Source organism: Varanus komodoensis, unplaced genomic scaffold (assembly GCF_004798865.1).
Source record: "Varanus komodoensis strain SLA01 unplaced genomic scaffold, ASM479886v1 scaffold6_2, whole genome shotgun sequence".
In the NCBI taxonomy this organism is placed as follows: Eukaryota; Metazoa; Chordata; class Lepidosauria; order Squamata; family Varanidae; genus Varanus; species Varanus komodoensis.
In genome coordinates this window covers 15,735,604-15,761,308 of record NW_025336346.1, presented here as the reverse complement: position 1 = coordinate 15,761,308, position 25,705 = coordinate 15,735,604, and the positions used below count along the sequence as shown (strand labels likewise).

Sequence of the window (25,705 nt, the reverse complement as noted above, 5' to 3'; positions counted from 1 at the left end):
AGGAACACAATCAAAAAACTCTGATCAGAATACTCACATGCTTTTTCACAGTTGTTTCAGTATGTATATCTTATTAGAGGAGAAATTGGAGGTACATTAAACAACACCATTTACTTGCAGTTTAAGTGCACAGAATTTTCCAAAAGCAAGCATACATCTATGCATTTCTGAAGCCATTTTTCTATATTCAGGGAATAAAATCATGCGGAACATGACTAAGGAGAAACACTCTAGTGCTAGAGGAACATCTTTCCTCTAAAGTTCTGGCTCTTTTTTGTTGGATGACCAATTATGGTAGGTGCACTGGTAGGCTGGGGTCATAGCATGACTAACAACCCTACCTAGTTGTTTGCTCTTTGTTTTCCAGGTTTTTCTTTTTCTTTACCATGATCTATATTTCTTCATATGTCATTCCGATATAATTTTAAACCAGGTTATTTGTAACTAATCAAATTTAATTTTGGTTTTTATTCACTTTGAAATAAGGTGCAATGTGGGGGAATGAGATTATTTAACATTTCATGCCATTTTGGTGATTTTTGGCACCTGCTACAAAAGAATGACCCATTATTTGCTAGTGTTGGGAGGAGGAGAAACATGTCACCAATGTAAACAGAGAATGTTCATCTAGTTGGTTATTTCCCTCATTCATGATAGGTCTTTGTTTCTTTGCTTCTCAGTCATAGCATCACATAGTCAAAACTGATTGTCCGTACTTGCCCAACTGGATTATATGCTGAAATATATTCACATACTCTCACCCCAACTTTTTCCAAATTCTAACACATTATTTCAGAATTAAATATGGGGAAATATTTTAACCTTCACTCCCAAAATGTGCTATAAATGTTAGAAGGCATGTCTTTGGTGTAAATTGTATGTCCATGTTATAATTTGCTGTGGCATATTTTAAGATACATTCCTATCATGGATTCCATAATGACCATCTTGTTATTATGAAGAGGTTTTTGGAAAAATACATTGGTATGTCAAATGATATTTTTCATGGAATTTGAGTGAAAAAACATCCATTAAATTTGCTATCATTTTTAGGATGGGATACTCATGGTGGCTCCTTCATGGATCACTGCCTTGTTGTGGCAAAGGGGCTTGTGTAGCTCAATAAAGCTATGCGCTATGCTGTGCAGGGCTACCCAAGATGGACAGGTCATAGCAGAGAGCTCTGACAAAACATGATCCACTGGAGAGGGAGATGGCAACCCACTCCAGTATCTTTGCCATGAAAACCCCATGGACAGTACCAAAAGGCAAAAAGATACGACGCCGGAAGATGAACCCTTCAGGTCGGAAGGTGTTCAATATGCTAATGGGGAAGATCAGAGAGCTAGTACTACTAGCACCTGAAAGAATGAAGCGACTGGGTCAAAGCCGAAAGGACACTCAGTTGCAGATGTATCTGGTGGTGAAAGGAAAGTCTGATGCTGCAAATATCTATACTCCATAGGAACCTGGAATGTAAGATCCATGAATCAAGGCAAGATAGATGTGGTCAAACAAGAGATGACAAGACTGAACATCGACATCTTAGGAATCAGTGAACTAAAATGGACAGGAATGGGTGAATTTAATTCAGATGACCATCAGGTATACTACTGCAGGCAAGAATCCCTCAGAAGAAATGGTGTAGCCTTCATAGTCAATAAAAGAGTAGGAAAAGCAGTACTGGGATACAATCTCCAAAATGACAGAATGATTTCAGTTCGAATCCAAGGAAAACCATTCAACATCACAATAGTCCAAGTCTATGCCCCAACCACGGTGCTAAAGAGGCTGAAGTTGACTGGTTCTATGAAGGCCTACAACATCTTCTAGAATTAACACCAAAAAATGATGTCCTTATCATCATGGGGGATTGGAATGCTAAAGTAGTAAGCCAAAAGATAACCAGAATAACAGGCAAGTTTGGCCTTGGAGTACAAAATGAAGCAGGACACAGGCTGGTAGAATTTTGTCAAGAGAATACGATGGTCATAGCAAACATTCTTTTCCAACAACTCAAGAGACGACTCTACACATGGACATCACCAGATGGTCAACAGAGAAATCAGATTGTCTATGTGTTCTGCAGCCAAAGATGGAGAAGCTTTATACAGTCAGTAAAAACTAGACCAGGAGCTGACTGTGGCTCAGATCATGAGCTTCTTGTTGCAAAATTTAGGCTTAAATTGAAGAAAGTAGGGAAAAGCACTAGGCCACTCAGGTATGACCTAAATCATATCCCTGATGAATATACAGTAGAGGTGACAAATAGATTTAAGGAATTAGATCTGATAGACAGAGTGCCTGAAGAACTATGGACGGAGGTTTGCAACACTGTACAAGAGGTAGCAACTAAAGCCATCCCAAAGAAAAAGAAATGCTAGAAAGCAAAATGGCTGTCTGAGGAAGCTTTACAAATAGCTGAGGAAAGAAGGGAAGCAAAAGGCAAGGGAGAAAGAGAAAGATACACCCAACTGAATGCAGAATTCCAGAGAATAGCTAGAAGAGATAAGAATGCCTTCTTAAATGAACAGTGCAGAGAAATAGGGAGGACCAGAGATCTCTTCAAGAAAATTGGAGATATGAAGGGAACGTTTCATGCAAAGATGGGTGTGATAAAGGACCAAAATGGCAGGGACCTAACAGAGGCAGAAGATATTAAGAAGAGATGGCAAGATTACACGGAAGAACTATACAAGAAAGAGCTTAACGTCCCTGATAACCACGATGGGGTGGTCATTGACCTCGAGCCAGACATCCTGGAATGTGAAGTGGGCCTTAGAAAGTCTGTGCAACAACAAAGCTAGTGGAGGTGACAGTATTCCAGCTGAGCTCTTCAAAATCTTAAAAGACGATGCAGTAAAAGTTATACACGCAATATGCCAGCAAATTTGGAAAACTCAACAGTGACCACAGGATTGGAAAAGGACAGTTTACATTCTGATCCCAAAGAAGGGCAATGCCAAAGAATGTTCAAACTACCGCACTATTGCACTCATTTCACATGCTAGCAAAGTTATGCTCAAAATCCTACAAGCTAGGCTGTAGCAGTATGTGGACCGAGTACTACCAGAAGTACAGGCAGGATTTCGAAGAGGGAGAGGAACTAGAGATCAAATTGCCAACATACGCTGGATCATGGAGAAAGCTAGGGAGCTCCAGAAAACATCTACTTATGCTTCATTGACTATGCTAAAGCCTTTGATTGTGTGGATCACAACAAATTGTGGCAAATTCTTAAAGAGATGTGAGTATCAGACCATCTTATTTGTCTCTTGAGAAACCTATATGTGGGTCAAGAAGCAACAGTGAGAACTGGACAACGGAACCGCGGATTGGTTCAAAATTGAGAAAGGGGTTCGGCAAGGCTGTATACTGTCGTCCTGCCTATTTAACTTATATGCAGAGCACATCATGAGAAAGGTGGGGCTAGATGAATCACCAGTTAGAATTAAGATTGCTGGGAGGAATATCAACAGCCTCAGATATGCAGATGATACCACTCTCATGGCAGAAAGTGAAGAGGAACTAAAGAGCCTCTTGATGCGGGTGAAGGAGGAAAGCGCAAAAGTTGGCTTGAAACTCAACATTAAGAAAATTATGATCATGGCATCCGGTCCCCTCAGTTCCTGGGAAATAGATGGGAAAGAAATGGATGTAGTGACAGATTTTATTGTCCTGGACTCCAAGATCACTGCAGACGGGGACTGCAGCCAAGAAATTAAAAGAGGCTTGCTCCTTGGGAGGAAAGCTATGGCAAATCTAGGCACCATATTAAAAAGCAGAGACATCACCCTGCCGACAAAAGTGTGTATAGTCAAGGCTGTGGTTTTCCCAGTTGCAATGTATGGCTGTGAAAGCTGGACCATAAGGAAGGCTGAGCACTGAAGGATTGAGGCCTTTGAATTGTGGTGCTGGAGGAGACTCCTGCAAGTCCCTTGGACCGCAAGGCGATCAAACTGGTCAGTCCTAGAGAAGATCAACCCTGACTGCTCTTTACAAGGCTAGATACTGAAGATGAAACTCAACTACTTTGGCCACCTAATGAGAAGAAAGGACTACCTGGAGAAGAGCCTAATGCTGGGAACAATAGATGGCAAAAGAAGAAGGGGATGCCAGAGAATGAGGTGGCTAGATGGAGTCATGGAAGCAGTTGATGTGAGCTTAAGTGGACTCCGGCAGATGGTGGAGGACAGGAAGACCTGGAGGAATGTTGTCCATGGGGTTCGCGACTAATATAACATAACATAACTTTGATTTTCATTAGAATTTATGCTCTCTTCGAATTCAACACAAGCTCATCTAAATAGATTTTCCACACCATTTTGACAGCTTAAAGACTATTGCTACAACATTCGAAGGGTAAAGAAACACCTGCAATAATACAGTGGGTGGAGTATTAAAAGAAACTTTCAATATTTCAATGTGTTGTTGTTGGGTATAATTTGCAAATGGATAAACATATGGATATTTGGTCTGCCTTTGAACTTTAATACTTTTAACATGTCTTGTATGTTTTGTTATATACTAATTCTTAGGGATAACATACATGTAACTAGTATTATGAATCTTTTAAAAACTTACAGTGCAAGGGAAATGAAATAAAAGCACCTTTCTTGTTAGAAAAACCTTGAGGAACCATCCATCTTGCTAGCTTCTTCTCCGGGTACTTCCCTCACCCCCACCTGGCAAAAACGGAAAAAGGCCCCCTTTCTCTGCCCTCAGAAGGAAAACATTCTCCACTGTTTGATATTCTTCTTCTTCTTTGTGGGAGGGAAAGCCTTGGAAAAGGAGGATATAGTAGCATGTACAGCAGGAGAGTTCCACTAGCTCTTTTCTCCGATGAAAAATGACATGCTGAACATCTTTCTTCCAAGAAATAATGGTGCTAAACATAGTCCCATCAACCCTAGCAAGACAAGTCACATAGAGTATCATTTCCTGTGAGTGAGAGGATGAATGGGCCTCTTCCAGCTTTGTTTCAATACTGTAGCCCCATATCCAATAGTGAGATTTCCCCTTACCTGGGAAAGCAGATGTCAGGAAGACTTTCCATTGTACCCATCCAATAGTATTTGTGCAGTAAAATGAGAATCTATACATGTTCAGAATTTACTTTGAATTATTTGTTCCCCTCTCTTTTAATGTCCAACTACTAATCATAATTCAGACAGAGCTAAGCAAAAACTCTCAGAGGATCACTTTTAAGGTACTGTGGGAAAGTCCAGGGAAGGGAATTAGAATTTGTGAAGCCAAATTAATTTTTCAATCCTTTCAACACCCCAGGCAACCCTTAACATATTTTGAAGCAGATGTTGGGAATAAGTTGCAGGACATGTATACCTCTTGCTAATATACTGAAGTAATAGAACCTAATGCTGTTCTTTAGTTTTTATTTCAGGATAAAATCCTATATGCATTATCTGGGAGTGAACTCCATTTAATAGTCAGACTTATTCCGAGTGGACATATAGGATTGCTTTGTTAATGCAGAGGTTTGCTGTGTAATATGATACATTCTGCAATATACTTTACATAGATTTTTATGAAATCCATAAAGAAAGATATTACTTTATTTGCTTTGCCTTGTTGTATATACAACAAAATTGAAACATTTTTCATTCATCTGTAGGACTGATGTAGTCCAAATCTGATACAATCATAATTAGTGAATAATAGGAATCACTTTTGATATCCTTAATATAATCTTTGCTTTGTCACATCAAAGCAAACTAAACAACCTCATACGGAGGTGCTCTAAGAATCAAAAAACATACTTCATACCAAACTAGATCTTCTCTAGTGAAATCACGTTACTTCAAAAATAATATTTCTAAATTGATTGGCATTTTCCATAGTGCTATAAATCCATTTTTCATTCTGAAGAAAATTAGTCATAAAATTTCACTTTTATATTTAATCTAAGCTTCCATATGAACCCATCATTATGCAAGTACATACAATACGTAAATAAGTGTAAACCTTGCAATATCAAGAACATACTTTTTAAAAAAAAGTTCTAGCTTTCTCATGAATCATATAATACCTGTCATCAGTTTTTACTGCTTCACAAAAACTTATGGGATGAGCATCCCTAAGTTCTATACATCACAATCAAAGTGGGTGGAGCAGTTACCCTGTGTGTTAGGAGTCTGCTTTGGTCAAGAAAGCTCCCATTTTGCCCTCTTTCCATGTGGTTGACCTGCTAGAAAAAATAGTAGAAGTGTGTATGATTCTAGGCATGCCTTCTCTAAACATCAACATTTGTACACACTTTAGTCACCTTTTTAACGCATAGTGCTATTGACATTAACCAGAAAGCCCAGCTGACAGCACTGTACTTTAACACCAGTGAAAGAGTCACTCTGCTCTACTTGCATGGTTTATCTAAAGAGACTCAGGGAAAAAATCACAAGCCTAATTGTTTTCCGTCAAAGAAATGTGCTTTGAGGCAAACTATCCTGTAAAATAGCAGAATTACCTTGAAGGCTGAAATTGACATAATTTTGAAAGTAGGATATAATGACTAATCACTTTCCCTATTTTCTAAGTAAGTCCTGTATGTAGATATCCACTGAGAGGGAAGATAAAAGGACAGGGCAGGTCATAGAAAGCAACAATGGTTGTATACAGGAAAGTTGTGACATTAAAAAAATCTTTTCCTGTTGGCACTGAAAGCTGTATGAATGCTGTCCTCATGCCACCAGTTTGAGCTAGCACCAGCTGAATCCAAAGTGGACAAGAACAAATTGAGCATGGAGAACACGTGTTGTCAGGTATCCATTCTCCAAATTTGCTAAGCCTTGTTGAGTCCCTTTGTTCAGTGGATCCATGAATTCTCTCCATTCTTTGTTCTATCCCTGGCCTAGCTGTTTCCGCCAAGTAATGATAGGGCCAAGGCAAGGCTAAGGACATAGAAACCTCAGTCTTCAAAACCAACTGTTCAGAACAGAATATAGCATGGAATGCGTGTCTAGCAGTATGTGAGGGTCCAGAGACCAACTGGGATCAGCCCATAGCTACCCTGGTTGTCATGAACCCATGCCAGCACCTGACAAACTGGACTCAGAAGCAACCTTGAAATCCTCCCAGGATTAACAATCCAGGGGAATACAACACCAGTTTGGAGACCAGACCCGTGAGTTCAGCCAGAGATTCTGCTAGGCAATTTGGTGGTGTAAATACCAGCTGAATCTCCATTCTGTCCCTGGACCCGAACTTCAAGTACATACACTCAATATATTTCAGCTCCTTCACAGCATATTTAGTCAAAGGGTTGGTATTCTTACAGGTCACACCCACACCATCCCCTTGCCCACTTTCCCTTATCCGCTCCATGACAGAATAGCCAGCTGGGAGGGCCTGTGCCCATAAAGGAATGCTGTCTTCTTCCAGCCAGGTCTCTGTGAGACAAGCCAGGTCAACCCTTTCATTTCTAACCAGATCATAAATGATCACAGTTTTATTACCGGCTGAAGAGACATTGCAAAGGAGAAGTGAAAGTGGTCATGGGTGGCTCAGACTGCTCTCCAGATCACCTCAACTGGCAAGATGACCAGAAGGAGAGACTGATGAGATCAAGGCAATGATCTCTGCAGGCAGTTTCTGCAGCAGTGCCATATTGCCTGTTGCTCTGCAGCATCTCAATGGTTGCCGTCCAACATGTGATTGGATTTGTACCCTGCCTTTCCACCAAGAACAATGGCACTCAGGGTGCTGAAAATAGTACAATCATAAACAAACCATCTTTAAAACATTAGCAAAACAAGTGTATTAAGGCATGTTTTAAACACAGGGACAACAGTAAAACAGTATACAACCCACCAGATCCACTTAAGTGTCAAAGGCTTGCTTGAATGAAAAGGTGCTGGCAGAAAGACTGCAGAGAAGGAGTGAATCTAGTCTTTCTTGTCAGGGAATTTTCATGTGCAGTTCCCCAAATGCACATTTCAATCATGGGAGGTACACATTTCATCTCATCTTTAAAACCTGTATGTTGCTGAGGTGCATGTGAGCAGTGGGTGTGTAAGACAGAAAAGGTGAAGCAAGAAAATACTTTCCTCTTGCCTTGTTCCTTTTGGTTCACTCTAGGAAATGTTTTCATCAGATCATGCATACATACCTATTTTTCAATTTATTACACTGGGGCAAGAGTGTTGATTATCTTGAAAGCTAGTTAACTTACACATCCTAGCCTTTGTGTTAAAATGACTGATTCATCTTTTGAATTTGATAAAGTAGGATGGAATCTGTGAAAACTTATGGCACAGTATACTAGATCATCTCTACCACAGGATGTTCATATTTTTCCTATATTAGCTTACCACTGCCACTTTTTTTGAGTGATGCTAGATGCTATTGTTTTGGTATAATTTATAGTTATAAATTATATAATTTATACATCTATTATATTAAGTTTAATTCTGAGTTCCATATACATTAGTATTACTAGTTTGGAGATATGTATCAGTAATCTGTAAATTTAAAGCAGAATTTTGCTTTGCTTTAATAAAGCAATTAATAGAGGAAACCAAGTATTTAATGAAAAGAAATAACAAGCCAAAGAAAAGAAGTTCCTAATGCTAGCAGTGTTTCCAAGAGTATACTTTTAGAATTAAAGAAATGAATGTGGATGTATTTGCCATGAAAAGATTCCTGTCCAATCAGGGAACTGTCCTGCGGTTCTGCTATGCCAGTGGCTGCAGGCTAACAGTCACACTGAAATAATGTTGTGATATTATGAATTTCAAACAGAAAAGTGGAAAGAAAAATTATAGTACTTCAAGAAAGATAGAACAATACCAGTAGGCACTCCTCCTGATGTCCTCCAGCTAGCACACCTCAGCATGAGCCTGGAAGTCACAAAGTCACTGTAGCATTTTCCACTGACCACCTTGGTGCAATCCAGCAACAGATATGCATAACCACATTCTCCAGGTCTTCCTGCAGCTGTCCCAAACCTGGTACCCTACGCATCTTTAGGACTAGAAATCCTTCGAAGTCTTAACCATTGGCCATGCTGACTGGTGCTGATGGGAACTGAAATCCAGACCATCTGGAAGGCACCGGCTTGGGGAAGCCTATGTTCAATGGTCTTTGCAGTGCAAAGTACACAGCCTGCAAACCATGAACTTGACATGTGAACACACAGAGCAGCACAACGCAAGCTGAACTACATTCCTAACACACAACTATCTCCATTGTTTAGTTGGCAGGACATCTAAAAATGAAATCCATGAAAAAAGGGGGCTCAGGTCCCATGGAGGAATAATATTCTTGTACAAATACATCAAACCCTTCAGCTCATGGAATCCTATTACTGCCCATGTAAAGGAAAGGAACTTCTGGCAACTTGCAGCAGACAGCATGATTTGCCTGTTAGCTCTGCAGGAAAGAGCACTGATAAAGAGAAATAAAACATGGCTCTTAGAGACCTATCACAGGGAACCATTCAGTTTACCACCATAATATATAGCTTCCTTTTTGATTGCCTGGCAAGCAACAGTGACTTCAGGTAAAATGAAGTTGAAGACACAGGGTTAAAATCCACATCTCTTGATACCTGGAACTAATCCCTACATACAAAGCCACAAGGGCAGGGAAGAGGATCATATCTCCACTTGTGTGCTACCTGAGGAAGGATGAGATGAAAAACAGCCACTCTGGGCTCTGCATTAACTGCAGTAGGACCGCCTTAATTAGCACTACAGTCTTTGCCTGGCTAACATTGTATCATCACTGAAGTTAACCAACATTTCAACAAGCAGGGGATTCTGAGAGGTCCGCCTCTTTCTCTGTTAAGTCCGAATCTCCCATCTTATCTCCTACTCCAGCAGTGTAATGTCAGTGTCCAGTGTACTATCAACATAATTGTGCTTCATAATTTAATGTCACTGTCTAATCTCTTATAATCTATGAATACTGGCATGACCGATACTGGAAGTTTTGAGCTTCCTGAAATTAAAGCAAATAATTCACATGTGAATCATAGTCACAGATCTGTGATAATCAATCATATTGTTTCTGTTTCAACTTGCTAGAGGGTACTATCATTATAACTGGAGCTCACTGTGGCACCATAACATTTTCAAAATTACTAAATTATGCCCCCCTGCAGTTAATGGGTATCTGGCAAAGGTGAGGGAATCTAAACTAGAATTAAGGATTCATTACAGATTAACATTGTGACCATTAAACCCATTTATGCTTTTTAGCTAGAAGAACTAAGGAATGCACTGGATAAGACCAGGCAGGAACTGGATGCCACCAAAGCACGACTTGCCTCAACACAGCAGTCTCTGGGTGAGAAAGAAGCACATCTGGCCAATTTAAGGATGGAGCGGAGGAAACAATTAGAAGAGATACTGGAAATGAAGTAAGTATACGTATACCTTTTGATAGGGTTCAAGGGAATGTGGGTTCTCATCTTATTTGATATTTCTGTGCATTATGGCTTGCTTAACTATCTGTTTACTCTGTTTCATGTATGGAATAGTCACAGCAGAAGAATTTTGAGACCCAGTGCTTTGTGTTAGTGGATTTACTGACTTGGAATGGATAATAATTAGCACTTGGACAAAGTATTCAGCATACACTTTGCATTCTTTTCAGGGAGTGTAAGAAAAATACTCCAAGTGAATGAATTAGCTTTTAGGGGGCAAGTGAATTTTAATTACCAGCAAAGGGGGAACAGGCTTACTTTAATGACAAGGTAGCCAATTAAAACAATAATGAAAACAGTTTTGTTGCCTTCCGCAGCCTGGTGTCATTCCCTTTGTAGTCTGGGACAGAAGGTTCCATGAGGACAGGACTGCAGATTCAGTTTCATGATAAAGGATGGGGTTATTGTGCCATATTTCCAAGGGGACACCACAGGGCTGGTGAAGGCAGTTAAGTTGCAGCTTTTAACAGTGGCAAAGTTGTGGGAGGACTAAAAAACGACCCCCCCCCACACACGAAAACTTAATCCCTTTCACTTTAAACGTAACTAGTCCTTAAAATGTTCTTTGAGTTTGTCCAGGTCCTCAATTCACCCTTTTGTGGGGAATGCACAGTCAAATGTAAGTAGCAGGGGCTATGTGTCTCAGCCTTAGTACTGATAAATACAATCATATTTGCAAGCATCAGAGATACAGAATCCTCAGGCATTGCAGGACATTCATCCAAAACCTTTAGCCATCTGAGTGCCACACCACTTATATATAACTAATCACATGTGTGCACATTTCTTATTCAGAAATGCAGTGAGAAGTGGGGGTGCTTCTCGCAATTTAGCATTTCCTTGCAAAATACCTGAAAGTAGCCTCTGGAGAGAGATGGTTCCCTGATAATAGAATCTCAGACCCTGGGAGTATGGCTAGCCTTGGTGTCCCATAGTCTTTCTTTCAGTAACTGACATAAGTTGTGTTGTCTCTTAGGGATTCCATCTTCTAAAACATTTTAAATTGAATAGAGTGTGGCTCTGATATCATTTTATTGCTTATTTTTTACTTCAGAAAGTGTTTTTACATTTCTGAGACAACTCAATCCAATGAGACTGGCATTGCACGTCCCTTTCAGTGATTATAGGCTACTGTGCCAGAAAGACCAGATTGTAGAGATGTGGGCTTTGCCAAAACAGATTTTGGTAGCTGATAAACTTGACCTTAGTGTATTATGTCTGGGGAATATCATGTTCCTAAGGCATGCCAAAACTGTTCTAATTTGTGTGACAGGCTAGGGATGATAAGGTCACTTATTATTCATGCCTTTTAATAGTGTATTTTCCATAGGAGGCTGTAATGAGATGGAAGGTAAGATCAGTTTTAAGCAAATGCTAGCAGGATTATGAAGCAGATTGGGTGAAAAACTATGAATATTTTGCATTATCATGATACTTGGTAAGAAACGTAAAAAAGAAGACAAGGATATGTTTAAATTGTACTTCCTCTCTACCATAATCATAAATATACAAAATTATAGTACATTAAATTTGCACAGCAACACCATCTTTGGAATGGACAGCCTCCATAAGAAAGAGGCCAATGTGGGCTCATCTATAGTAGGGAATACCCAGAAAATTAAAGCAATATTATGTACTGAAAATATATGTGATTACCTGATTGAAATGCACAATTTAATGCTAGCATTATATATAAATTACATAGCAAGCAACGTTGATTCCAAACGTGTTCATAACAAAAGAAAACAATATTTTTAACGAAGGTATAGTATTTTAGTACTAAATTGTAAACTTCAGCTATTGTTCAGTGACACTAATAGTGCATCATTATAACATTAGTATATAGCTGTGCTTGGCTATGTTTTAATATTTCCATATAATTTATGGATTTAATTAGTGTCGATAAGACATTTTAGTTACTAACCATTTTATTATTTAAATAATGCAGACAGGATGTATATTGTGACGTTTGGCTTACAGTCAGATATGTGTGAATTGTATACCTAAGGGCTTTCATGATGATTTCCTATGCTTATATTATGTTAACATTTTGTCTTCTAACTTTCTCTGGCTCACATTACCAAGATCCATCTTAATTTACAGTCTGTTTTTAGATAACTCCTTCAATTGTCATTATGAATCCTTGTTAAAGGTACTGCATCATTTTAAGAAGTTTAAAATTAAAGGGGCTGGCAGCTTAATTCAGAAACAACTAGCTGTCATTTTAACATATATGTTTGGAAGGAGAAACGTTTGCTAGGAAAATATACATTGGGGGATAAAAGGTTGGTTAAAAGGAGAATCCCACTTCTTGTGTTCTGATTGGTACAGCAATCTGAAAGGAAGGGACAGAAATTTTCTATTGTGTCGAAATATACAGCGCAACCATTATGTTATTGATAGATGTGTGCATGTTCCTGTGAGTTTTCAATGTTATTTTATTTTCCCTAGAGTTCATTATTTGATACTGCTAAATAATGTCTACCAGGAAAGTTTTGTTATCGTACACTTTCTTTTATTTTCTCAATAACTCTCAATGACATTAATGGCAATTTTGCTCACTTGTCAGTGAACAGCATAATGTGTGTTCCAATCTATCATTTTTGCTTAATTGCCTTCAGTGTGTTTTACATTTCCCCCCCTAAGCAAAATAAAACAGAATCTCAAAGTAGGGTATGGCACATATATTGTGTTGAAGTCAAGTATGGTTCTTTGAATCAGAAATTAAAATTTACTAAGTATAGTACCTGGACATTTTAGAGAAATTTGGGAGCATGCCCATCTAAGCTTTGGAAGGTGGCATAACTGGTTCAATGCCGTGACCTTTAGACTTTAAATTAGGTCAGTGGGATATACTGATGACATCTAAAAGCCCTGCAACCTCATGCAAGAAGCCAACCACATTGCTTTTTGTTTGAGAATTAGCAAAGTGGGGGCATCCAATTCTGTGGGAAAGACCTGCACAATTGGGACGTGCCATATGGTCACTAGTCTGTAAGTGTCACTCGAGCTGTGTGGTTGAGATCCGTAGAAAAGCATCTCCCATGGTGCTTCGTGTTTATTTATTTATTTATTTATTTATAGTTTTGGATTTATATCCTGCCTTTTTCCTACAAAGGGCTCAAGGCAGCTTACATCATCTCTCCTCCTCCATCTTATCCCCACAACAACAACCCTGTGAGGTAGGTTGGGCTGAGGGTCTGTGACTGGCCCAAGTCACCCAGTTGGCTCCATGGCTGAGCGGGGACTCGAACCCAGGTCGTCTGAGTCCCAGTCTCATGCTCTTAACCACTGCACCACAGTTCCAAGGCAGTCATTTCAGGAGCGTTCCACCCTTGACCCATTCCTTTTCAATATCTGTCGTACTGAGGAGTGGTTTCTTTGTACAAGCAAATGCGATTTTAATCTATGACAGTGTTAGTGGAATTATTTTCTGATCACTAGCTTTTTCAGCAATGAATGTAGGCATTTGTTGACTCACCTCTCTGCTGTCCTCATATTTATTCAGAACTCATCCCTTGTTCCATTGTGTAGGTGGCACGGGTGAAAGCTTGGTGTGTGCTCTGCTTGTTGCTTATACATGGATTTCCTCTCATAGCAACATTTAGCATCAGCAGCAGTAATATATTTCATTTATACTCTACCTTTTTTTCTTTTGCAAGAAACCCAGGGCAGTTTGCATAGTTCTCCACTCCAGTTTAGTTTAGGTTGAGAGTGAGTGACTGGCTCAGAGTCACCCAATGAGCTTCTGGTGACATTTGTGCTGGTAATGGAAGAAATGCACCTGGAGAAGCTTGTTATTCTGCTTAGATTGTATTGGACACTCAGGTTTCTACATTTAAGGCAACCAGCATGTAGATAACTCAAGTAATTTGCACTCATCTTTCCAAACAGAAAAGCACAAGCTTTTGGAGAAGGACACAGCAGAGGCTAGAAAAGGAAGGGAAAGGAGAATGTGCAACAAAATGTGATTATCTATCTGTACTGTCTTATGATCTGTCTGAAAATAGTCAAATGCTTTCAGCAAAACTGCCAATGGGGCAATTTCCTTTCAGCAAAACTGTCCAGCAGAATGCTATAAAATAAAACAAAATCATATACATCAAATCAAAAGGAGTAAACAGAGGTATCAGTTAAAAGATGCAGAAGATAAAATAATGGGTATCACCATATCAAGAAGACCTAAAAATATCATAAGATTTTTTAAAAACGTAACACAGGAGCAAAAATATACAGAGAACTAAACTGTCTGAGAGAGGAAAAGCATCTTTCCTTAGTGGCAAAAGATAAGAAAGTAGGCAGCAGCTGGAGAGTGTATTCAGTAACTAGATTGGGTGGAGGCCATGCCTGAAAAGGCCACATCCCAGACAGCCACCTGCAGTGCCTCAGCATGTAAGATCACTTGGACTAGAGTCCCCATTGACAATCTCAGGCCTTTAGGAGGTATATAAAGCAAGAGGCTGTTCCTTCAAAGACTTGGGCCTCAAGCCATGAAGGTCTTTGTAGGTTACTGTCAGCCTTTAAACTGGACCACAAATATGGCGGGAGCCAGGAAATCATATTGCTAGCATAGTATGATCATAATTATCTGCTCCAGTTAGTAGCCTAGCCACCCTATTTTCTACTAACAGAAGTTTCAGGATGGTCTTCAAAAGCAACCAGGCCTACATACAACATAGTGCAGTAATCTAATGGGAGGATCACTAAAACAGGCTTATCTCTATATAGGTAGGGCCAAAGTTGGTGTATCAGCAGAAACCGGTGAAACTGGTGAAACCCCATGGCACAGATGACACTTCTGGTTTCTCCCTGTATCTGAAACTACTTCCGAGCTTATCTCTGAGTCAACTCCCTTGTTGATCCAGAATCTGCTCCCACATCCATTGAAGGCTTTTCTGTTGGAGCAGTGGGACTCATCCTACAATATACAGAAGCAAAAGATGGAGATTGACCCCAACAACTCCAAACCTAAGCAGCTGCCCCTGGACAGACAGCCTCATGCTTAGTCTCATGGTGAATCCAACTGGAGGCAGGAAGACTAGCCATTGCCTAGCCAGGTCAGGCTTTACTGGGCAAAAGTCACAATATGAGGGAGTTCGAAAGGCAGAAGTCCCAAGAGTTCAGCATGCTGTGTGTATGATAGCAAGATTGCTGTTTTGAACTCACTGTTTCAGAAGACTCCAAGACCACAATTAGAAAGACACACAATATAGAACTTGCACACAAGTTCTATATTGATTGAATTAAGAAGCGGAGAATCTTTGACGTAGCATTTCCAAGAATTTCCAGGCCAACAGTTAGATGATGGAGTCACCATTGTTTTGAAGATAACAAATGTACCCTGTCCTAATTAATTAGTCCTTGCCAGCCCACACTTTCATACAAAGTGGAGACTTTGAGGCTCTGTGCATTTTATGCAATCATAAAATGTGGACAAATAGGTTCTCTCTTGTATAAGCTATATATTGAAAACATTCAATATATAGCTTATACAAGAGAGCACCTTTTGAATATTGAAGACATTCATTGTATGTGTGGGCCAGTGTGGTGTAGTGTTTAAGAGATGAGACTGGGACTGGATCTAGTCCCCGCTCAGCCAGGGAGCCAACTGGGTGGCTATGGGCCAGTCATGGAGTCTCAGCCCAACCTACATCATAGGGTTGTTCTTGTGGGGTTCCGAATGAGAGTAGAAGGAGAATGATGTAAGCCTCTTCAGGTTCCTTGTAAGGAAAAAGTAGGACATAAATCCAATAAATAAATATATAAAAATACATCTGTGCATGCCTGTGCATGAGTGCATGTGCACCCTAACCTCCTCTCTCTTGCACACATACAATTGATTATTAGCCTGAATTTATAAGGTGAAGAAAGTCTGTATAAACTAGTTCAGCAACAGTGTTCATGCTACAGAAATTAATTTTTCCTCCCATTGCTTTAACGTATTTTATATAATCTTCAGTAAATAGGCAGTGTATTTATTGTTTCCACATAAGGTACCCTTTGAAAAATGGAACACTTGGTTGGTTTTTTACAACCTGTGGTGTGCTTTCATTTAATTGTAGGATCCATGCTGAGAGCATAGAGAGTCGTATCCCAAATTAAATACAAACAAAACAGCAGGATGTTGATACAACTGCGACTTCCACAGGAAGTAGTTAGAATGGTAATGTGGCCTTCTTGGAACTTGGGTAAAATTCTCCTGTGACTCCTATTTTCTGCCCCAAAGCTCTGTAACGCAGCATGTCTTGACTAACTTTTTTGACACAAACTTGCTAGCACCATAAAGATTAGACGGATCCAAACAAATGCTTTGTTCTTGAGTAAAATGAAGGGCTAGGGGAAAAAATCTAAGAAACAGAAGGTGATAAACCACATCTTTGAGAGTTGTTCAAATGAGCTATTTCCTTAGGAAATTGCTGTAGTCATTTTAAAGATATATGGCTGATACCTACAGTCTGTTAATTGTTCAGTATCTGCTCATCAAATTGAAATAGTTCAACCTATTGTTAGCTGTACAGGGCAGAATTATCTTTTAATTCACTTCAGAAGAATAAAGTTAGAAAATAGACCAAGTGAGAGGAGATAAAAGCATTCCCTTAATGTTATGTTCTTAGTTTAATGGTTGGCTGCAGGAGCAATGGCAACAGGCAACGTAAATGGCTGGGCTAGCAATGTATTTCCAAGCCAATCCATTCCCAGACTTTATATTGCCATCTGCACATAGATACTATTTTGTTGTTATGATGCAGTTTGCAGAACTCTGATGGTTCTAAGAAATTAGATATTTCATGCACGTGAGATAAGTTCTTAAAAGGCTCTGTCCAGCCCTGTTTTGAAAGAAGAGCAATATGGGCAACCACCAACTGTACTGGCAGTGCATTAGGAAAAACCTAATAAAGGTAATTGAAGGCTTGATGAAATCCTTATATTAAAGGATCTTGTAACCTGAATCCAAAGCAAGGCACATTGTAATGAGGCATATATGTAATGTAGTTTTGCTGGGTACCATCACTGTAGGATACCATCACTGTAAGGTACCATCACTGTAAGTATGGTTTGACAACATTTATAGCAGTGTTTTACAATCTCTGAAAAATTATTTTGTAGTTGGCACTATGTTACTCCGAAGTTTTATTCATGCAATATCAAGTGATTTCAGTTCGGAGTATCACAAGTGTCTTCGTTGTTTTAGCTGCACGAAAAGAGAGAATAATGTGGCTATTCCTCTGGAAATGATTTAGGATACTTCCAGACAAGATTCTGTTCTTGATAGTACACACTGTGCCATGCATTTCAAATGAAATAGCTGCCATTTACATAGTTTATGTAAACACTAGCTCCTCAGCCTCTTTGAGGGCAAGTCTGCAGTCTCAGAAAAACTTATATGGCACAGTTTTTTTGAGACTGTACTGTTGTAAAGTCCTTCCAGATGAGGCTTTTGTAATGCAGTTGGCCTGCCCTAAACATGGGATTTTACAGAAGAGAATTACCTTCCCTTTGCAACCCTCCTGTGTTTCCTACTATTTCTTCAATCTTTATTCGTACCCTCAAATAATCCCTTAAGGAGGAAAACAAGTGGACTGTTTAATGCCTTTAGACTAGGAGTTCTCTGCCTGAAATCATCATAAGATTGGTCAGTAACATTTCCATACTAACATTTCAGGATGCTCCACATTGAAATATTTCTTGAAGTAGTTAGACATGAAGTAAGTTCACTCAAGCAAACCTTTCTGAGCTCCAAATACCCCCAGTCAGCATTGCCCTGGTCAACAATGGCAGGAGTACTTGTCCAAAGCAACTAGAAGGTACCAATTTGGGGAAAGCCGATTCAAACTAATTGAATATGAAAGCAATTGATTGCCAAAAATATAGATCGGTACGCTGGCTACAAGAAAGAGGAGAAAGAAAATAAGTGGATCCTAAAACAAAAAGTTGCAGTTCAGGATTCCAGCAAACCAGGAAGCCAGCCAGCCAGCCAGCATGTCCTTTGCCAGATATTTGATTCCACTGTTCCCCCTACCCTGGTTTTCATTCATCCTGTCTTGTGCAATATCCTGTGACCACGGAACATGCTCAGTTCTTAATGGGATGTTTCAGCAAGTTTTTTTTTTCTTTACTTAAGTTTCTGCCCATTCTCAAAGATTTTATTTCTGTTTCTGCTAAACTTGGGGTTCCCCCAAGTCTTCTGTATAGATGGTGATGTTTAGCTATTAAGTTCTTTATATGAGGTACAGTTCTACCAGAATTGTAAACAGAATTGTCTTTTTAAAAAAGAAAAGACTGATTTTGTTTTTGTGAATTGGACATGCATCTCCCAGAATATAGCATTCCAAGGTGAATAATCTGAATTCAAAGATGAGCCAGAGTTGGAATGCTTAGTTAAATTTCCAAGGCCAATTTGCTGTGTGATAAGCTAAGTGGCTGGTGAGAACCAGACCACCTCTGATTCAGGTGGTTGAGGCCAGATCAAACAAGCAAACTAATTAAGTAATGGATAGCATCTCACTAGCTGGCCTTCAAGCAGTGCAAACCTCCCTGAGGGTGAAGACAGCTCTGTTTGGTAAGAAAGGGAGGAAAGGAATTCAGTTTGGAATCAACTTTCTGGAATGAGCAGAACTAACTATACAATTAGAGGGATCATTAACTTGATGGATGCTTCCTGTTAAAGTTATTTTGAATAACTTACAATGTTTTAAAGCCAGTCCTAGCTGGCTAGTTTAACTTAATAAAAGACTGTAGTTAAAAGTCTCTCACCTTGATTTATCAAGAAGGAAAAAAGAGAGGGGCTGGGGGAGAGAATGACCAGCTCATGACACTATTGTTGCTTCATTCAACTTATTTATTGCTGGTTTTGGTACTGTTTCTTTTTGCTCATCATGCTACTTCATAGTGCAATCCTATGCATGAAGTGCTGATGGCTTAAGTAAGGATGATAGAAAGCTCAGTTTTTCTGATGAACTTTGGCATCCTCCTGTGCACCTCCTAATGTAACCACTGTAATTAAATATTATTTTAAAGGCTAAGGTTTAATGTATGTGTTAAATGATATGCACTAGAAATGCATGTGTATGTTTGTGTCCACACACACATTGCATATATATGTGTATAATCTTTGAGGAATTAAAAAGTATTCTGCCAAAACTAATCTCATCCAAAATCTTTCTTTATTTAAGATCATTGGAAACATGCTCTCTCAGAGTTTTATTAACTGAAGAAACAATAATGATCAACATGATGAAATAGGATCATATTTATATTGAACTAAAGCCAACAGGGGACTGTGTGGGCCTCCATCTCTGATATGATAGTCAGGAGTACAAATGTTCAAAAACAGCAGCAACAGTGAGGGAGTGGAAGAATGGAAAGAAAAGCTAAGCTTCTGTTTTCAGGGATATCTTTCTCCCCTGTCCTTCTTTCTGAGGCTGACTGAATTACACCCTTGTCTACTGAAGCCCTCTTAGTTTAATTCCCACAGGTTTCAGTGACACCTAGGGCAGCACTGATCAACTGCAGGCTCCTGCATTGCTAACCTCAGCCAACAAACTGATTATGATTTTAGCAGATGTTCCAGAATAGAATGGGTCCGTTTTCCCCTTCTTGAAATAGTAACTATTCCATGTCTGTGGCTTACAACATTACAATTTTATAAGAGGAATAAAGATTTCTCCGGTGGGATATTATTGGACTTACTGCATACTTGGATTTATAAGACAGAATATCCAAACAAGCTAAAGAGACTCAGTTCCTTAAGTGAAACTAAATTGTTACCTAGTGACCTAGTTTTATGTGAGACATGTCTACTGGAATATTTAGATATCCCCATGTAGAAAGAGCAAATGTTTGAGGGAACGTGTGAGGAAGGTATCCTGTCTGGAATGTTTGAAGGAGGTTTCTCCTCCACTTCCTGCTTCATGTAGTCCCAAAGTTGGGTTCTGAGCCAGTCTTCAGAAAATCCTGAGAACTTTCTAGTTCTTTTTATCAAGAGGGGACATAGTCCTTCTGAACCTGCTCCTGCTACGACTTGTAGGGTAGCCCCCTTCCTGTTCAGTTCCAGCATGGTCTGCTAGTGGAGCATCATATGTAATTACTGGCCCAAATCCAGCTAAACTTGTTAGTACTGGAGCTGAGGGGAAGAGTCGTATATTATTGACACTAACTTTAGCTAGATCGGGAAGTCTGAAAAATTACCTTTTATTGGCTTTGTTTTCTACTGTATCTATATCTGAAGTGGAATTCTCTGTGCATGCACATTTCCAGGTTCATAGAACTGCGCTAACCCTGGTTTTGTACTGTGCCACATTTTTGCTGGGTGTCTTTGGAACCATTAGACCCTAGGGGATTAGTTCAGTGGTGTGCTCTTCTATTGTCTGGTCTAATTTCAGATATTACGCTTTAAAAAACAGCTGTTTTACCCAGCAACAATTAAAACATGTGAAATAAATATGTCAAACAAACAAAACAAGCAAAATATTTGAGCTACACACACATTAGTACTTCATTCCTACAACAGACATGTGGTTGTTCTGGAAAGAAATCTGAATGGTTTCAAGATATTTTATTTTCCATGAAAACACACTTAGAATCTTGACATTATTATTGGTATAATGCATTCACCTCTGGTCTGTTCTCCAGCATTCTGACCCTTTTGTTGTTGAAACCTCCACCTCCAACTACTTTTATCACGGCTTTCTCTTCCTTGAAACTTTGCTTCCTTAAATCTTGCTTTTTCTTGGACTGATATTTCAGGCTATTGACTCCTGATAAGACCCTGTTCCAAACCACCCTTTTTTCAGGCTGATAAAACTGATGAAATGAAAGCTGGCTCCCTGGTATGATCCAGTGAAAAAGGGCAAGTGAAGGAATACCCTAGGGAGCACTGCAAAGCAACTACCACTGGGAAAGCATTTTTCACTTCCCTTTACCAGACACCCAGCCCAACTATGCAGCTGAGGAGCAGGGATACTAGCTGAAGAGTATCCAAGATTGGCAACAGCCAGTAAAATACACCAGCTTAAAAACAGAGGACTAACCCAAGACCAGGCAGTTCAGCCTCTCATACTTTTGAATGGGACCAATAAACCTTGCCAGTCATATGATTGTTGACATCTGCCTCACCTTCAAGAGGATAGCTTCTGTACAGTAGAGTTATGCTATAAACAGGTGAGATGGGAGAATAGGGATTGCCAGGTCAAGCTGCAGGAATATGACCTTTCAATTCCTCCAGGTTTTTAGAGAAACATATCAGAGACAAAGTTTATAGTTATTTTCTCTCTCTGCTGTGCTAAGCTTCTACTTAAAAGGGGGGGGGGGGGTTAAAAAAAATGTAAGTGATCATTCAAAGCCTCCACCTGCCTGAAAAAATAAGATTGTATTGTGGATTATTCAGCTGAATTTCAGCATCATTCTGCCATATGTATATGTAGAACTTTCATTCTGCACAGCAAGTTTCATGGCAAAGGCAGTTCTCATCCCTGAACAGGCAAATAGCAATAACCTAAGCTCATGAGAGAGCTGTCTGGCCAATCAACAAGTCAAGTTTTTTTTATTCCCAACTTATCTACATCATACTGTAGACGCATCTGGAACCAAAGGAATTATGTTTCCTATGATTACTGGCAGACCAACATCTGCCATATTTCTTCCATTCTCACAGCAGCAGGAGGACTAAAACCCTTTGGTGGTGCAGGAAGGATGGAGAGAGGGAATTCTGGACCATTACATATAGTTTGAAGGGTTAGAACTTGGTAAATTAGCATTTTGAACCTTCCCTTTTTGTACTTTATTCTCAATGCTAGAAACATGCAGCTTAGCTGAAGTTTTTGTTGATAGCAGCATCAGATTTTGACACAGTATTTGGCAGTGGCAGACGCTCTCTGTTATTTTTCAGGATTGTGTCTGTGACTCCTACTTTGTTCTTTTTACACCATCATCTTAAACAAATGCACTGAGAAGTTGAATAGAATTTGCTTTCAAATGAGTGTTCTTAGGATCCAAGCTTCATGATGATTTCCATATCAATACCTAAATGTTTTGTTTAGTCTAACTAATGTAAGGTACTGTTGGTACGGAACCTAAAAATGATTTCAATTAACAGACAGATTTAGGAAATTCCAACTGGAATGTGGTCATTAAACGAACAGGGGATATTGGTGCTTGACAAGCCACTTACACTGGAGGGTAATGTAACCATTACTTCATTAGAGGTGCAACTTTGCACTCTCAACATAAAAGTCTTTATTGAATATAAACAATGATTTTGACAGAGGACTGCCTGGATCTGAAAATGGCTTTGTGAAATTTGTTCTGTTCAAATTGATGCTGACTACTTTTATAAATGTTTACCTTATAATTTATTGTGATTCAGACCCTGCAGATGCTCTGTCTTCTGGTAAACGGAGCAATTCTTTAAAAAGAGCGAGCAAGCGCGGGGAAGGGTACAAAAGCCAGCCTGGCTGGAGAGGGAAGGCCCCCTTACAGACCATATGAATCCACTTACATGTAAATTACTTGTCTATATGAATTAAGGTGAAGGTTATGAAAGAACTGCTTTTCTATGTTTACTGTAGGATTTTTGACAGTCTCTTTCCTCTTTCAAGTAAATTTGGCTTAAGTCCATAGTCAGTACAGTTTTAAGTAAACTCCTCTTTTGTTACGTTAACAAGGTTATAACATCACTGGGGCAGATTTCTAGCTGCATGAATTGAGGCCTAAGAGTGCTGGCTGAGCGGGATAATTAAAACCTTAGGGTGCGAGAGTTTAAACTATCAAGTAAAATTGGATAAAAGGCTAATTGTCCACAGCAACATAATACATATTTCTAAATACCTGTGAAATAAAGATACATAGTAGTGGTCTTTGTAATGCTTTATAATTATTATATCTCTGGGCACATTTTTTTTGTAAAACCCCAAGGAGGTACTTATTCTGTTTTCTATTTTTTTTTCTTTTTTTATTTGTCATGTGCAACACTTATTTATGAAGTCGTTAGTTATTTTATGTCTGAGGAATATGAGTCTTAAGTTGTAGGCAAGAATAATACAGATCAGGCTGTTCCGTGCTTTGCCAAAGTTTTTCATAACTTAAACATTTGGGGGAGGGGGTTACATACCTTTGCTGACCTTCTGGAAGATGACATACAGTCAGGCAAAATGATGCATTACCACAAATTTAAAAAACACACACCAGAATGAGTTGTAATGGCAGCTTGTACTGAACTAAATAAATTGTGAAGGCCCATTTGTTATTCATTAGGAGCAGCGGAACAAGATCACTGCTCTCCCGCATAGGGTGCTTTGAAACCAAAGGTCATTTTACATGACAATCTAAGTAACAGGGACAACAATTAATTCATTTTTAACAGCCTTTCTATTTCCACACAGTTCTATAGTACTAACTGCATAATTCCATAATGAACATATTCTGAAACATTTCAAGGATTATTAATAGTTCAGAGGGAGAGTTTTTAAAAAATGAGCAGATGGCTTTCAATATTAAATATTTAAGTATGCAAAATGACTGCAGTAAAGTAATACAGGCTGATTCCCACTGACTTGTAACGTTTTCTTGAGGATCACCATGATTTCGGATTTTAATAGGAATATAATGGGTTTGGATTTTTTTAAGATTCAGCATCCTCTAGAGAATGTAACATCTGAAGGGGGGTGGGGTGGGGTGGGGAACCTTTGATAATGTCATTCCGCTGAGATTCCCCAGTGATTGCATGGGGGTGATCCCATCCCACCTTTCTGAAAGAAAGCACAGTGGCAGTGGGATTGGTGGAAAAGAGCTGGCTTTTGAGCGCAAATGCCCTGCTGGGGGAGCGGCCAACAGATGCGTACTGCACCTCTCTGGCACATGCCTTCTTGCAGCAGTGACAGCACCCCCCCCCCCCCCCGGCTGTTTTGGGACAGCTCAGGGCTGGCTGAGTACAAGTCTGGGTTGGGATTTTGTAGCTAGTGTTTTATAACTAACATCGGTCATAGGACTTTTCTACCAGAAACTTTTAGTGTGTTACTTTGCTGAGGATCTTGCTTTCATAATTTGTTGCAGGATTAAGGATAGCTCCTTTATGTGTGTTTTTTCTAGCTTGTTTCTTTCTCTCCTTCTCTGTATGTTCCATCACACAGCCACTACTTGGCATTGTGATATAGCAGAATTGTGTAAATGCAAAAGGTTTCATCTTGCCATTTCCAAATAATACAACACTTCTCTTATATAAAAGAAGCCACGGAAATGGTTTCAGAAGAGGCCCGAACAAGAGAGGCCCGGAATGTCATTTAGAGCATATGCAGAGTGAGATATCAGGAGTGCCTCATGTAGAAATTATCCTAGTCAGTATTGGTAGAAAAAGGTTTCTTTGGTTCTGATTAAGGTAATTGCCTACTTAAGCAGTAAGCAGGAGTCACAGCTAGTGGGCTTAGTAAGAATTGTGAAAATTAGAATCATCATGATTTAAAAACACTAACTTTAAGCACATGGATGAAATGATCTGGTAGATACTGTACGTTTGGACTTCTCAAAACCTTTTCACAAATCCCTGATCTCTGCACCTCAACAAGTATGTTGTAGAACTAGAAAATCTGCAGAAGGGGGCAGGAAGGATTATTGGGAGACTGGAAAAGTTCCACTATCATGAAAAGTTTAAAAAAAATGGAGCTGTTTTTGTTTAGAGGAAAGGAATGGAGGACAGACATGCATATAACATTCTCCATTAGGTATGGAGAAAGTAGATAGAGGATTTTCCCCTCCCTGATAATACAAGCATAACGGATCATCTAACAAAGATATGTGGTGGAGGATTCATACAAAAGAAAGTATTTTTTTTCATAGTGCATAATGGAATTTACTGTTACAAGATGTGGTGATGGCTTCAAAAGGGGACGAAACACATGCATAGTAGAGAAGGTTATCAATGGCTATCAGTCATGGCTACGAGCCCTCCAGCATTGGAGGCATTACACTGCTCAGTAGTAGTCACTGGGGAAACAAGTAGGGAGGGATCTGCTTTGCTTGTGGGCTTCCCACTGAATCACCTGATTGGCCAGTGTGAGAAACAAGGAGCTAAGCTAGATTGTCCTTTGGTCTCATCCAGCTGGGCTCTTCTTATGCCTTTTACACCTTGAGGCATCAAGGCGCTGATTCTTCTCCGGACCAACCATTCAAGTTTCATCAGTCAAAGAGGGTCTGCATCACACACCTTTGGTTCCTGGCTTTCTCATTATCTGCAAAGCACAAGAGTGGGGAACCCAAACTGGGGCGGCCAGG

General features: G+C 39.5%; 1 protein-coding gene across 1 annotated transcript in view; it reads left to right on the top strand.

The window, feature by feature from the left end:
- ERC2 (ELKS/RAB6-interacting/CAST family member 2) overlaps window positions 1-25,705 on the top strand; it is a 502,285-nt gene that overhangs the window by 346,677 nt on the left and 129,903 nt on the right. Inside the window, exon 17 of the mRNA XM_044451516.1 lies at window positions 10,215-10,375. Coding sequence (XP_044307451.1) covers window positions 10,215-10,375 — 161 coding nt within the window. The remainder of the gene's footprint in view (window positions 1-10,214; window positions 10,376-25,705) is intronic.